The sequence below is a fragment of the Bombus impatiens genome, unplaced genomic scaffold (assembly GCF_000188095.3).
Source record: "Bombus impatiens unplaced genomic scaffold, BIMP_2.2 scf_0162, whole genome shotgun sequence".
Classification (NCBI taxonomy): domain Eukaryota; kingdom Metazoa; phylum Arthropoda; class Insecta; order Hymenoptera; family Apidae; genus Bombus; species Bombus impatiens.
The window spans coordinates 4,415-5,189 of record NT_176581.1 but is presented as its reverse complement, the minus strand read 5'-3'; the positions used below and the strand labels follow the sequence as shown (position 1 = coordinate 5,189).

General features: G+C 60.1%; 1 protein-coding gene across 1 annotated transcript in view; it reads left to right on the top strand.

Annotated features, from left to right (window-relative positions):
- The first annotated feature begins 162 nt into the window (after positions 1-162).
- The window catches only part of LOC117151374, a 1,808-nt gene continuing 1,195 nt past the window's right edge, over positions 163-775 (top strand). The window contains exon 1 of the mRNA XM_033319543.1: positions 163-738. Coding sequence (XP_033175434.1) covers positions 163-738 — 576 coding nt within the window. The remainder of the gene's footprint in view (positions 739-775) is intronic.

Below are 775 nucleotides of genomic sequence, written 5' to 3'. Positions count from 1 at the left end.
GGAGTCGAAGTTCATCGGCTGTACGAGGGGGTGGTTCGATCCCATGTTCTTTACGGGGCCCCGGTGTGGGCGGAAGATCTGTTGGCGAACCGTCGCAGTCTACTCCTATTGAGGAGGCTGCACAGGACGACCGTCATCAGGATTGTTAGAGAATATCGAACTATGTCCTATGTATCGGCATCTGTCCTGGCGGCTTCCCCTCCGTTCGAGCTTCAGGCCTTGGCGCTCCAACACATAAAAGTCCTGGGCTCGAGTGGGCTTACTCTCCCTGTTGCCGGGCAGGTGGCCTCGGACGCTCGTGAAAAGGCGAGGATGGAGACCTGGGAGCGGTGGCGCTCCGATCTCCTCGCCGAGGATGCGGTGCGGGCTCACCGTGGTGTGAGAGCTTTTCTTCCTAATTGGCAGGCTTGGAGGGACCGTGGCAGGCTCCCGCTAACCCTCAGGATGACGCAGGTGCTCACCGGACATCGAGCGTTCGGGGATTACCTGCTAAGGATTCGGCGAGAGATGACTGACACTTGTCACCAGTGTCAGGAAGAGCAGGACACGGCGCAACAAACGTTGGAATTCTGTCCAGCATGGGCAGATCAGCGCCGTGTACTGCAGCTCGCCATCTGTGAGAGTTTGGCCCCCTCGGTGATCGTGCACGCTATGCTGAGGGGGCAGCGGGAGTACCTCGCCTTCCGCTCCTTCTGCGAGCAAGTCATGCTTGCGAGGGAGTTGGCGGAGAGAGTCAGGGTGCGACGGCGTCATCCGTCCAGAGTCCCGCACCACG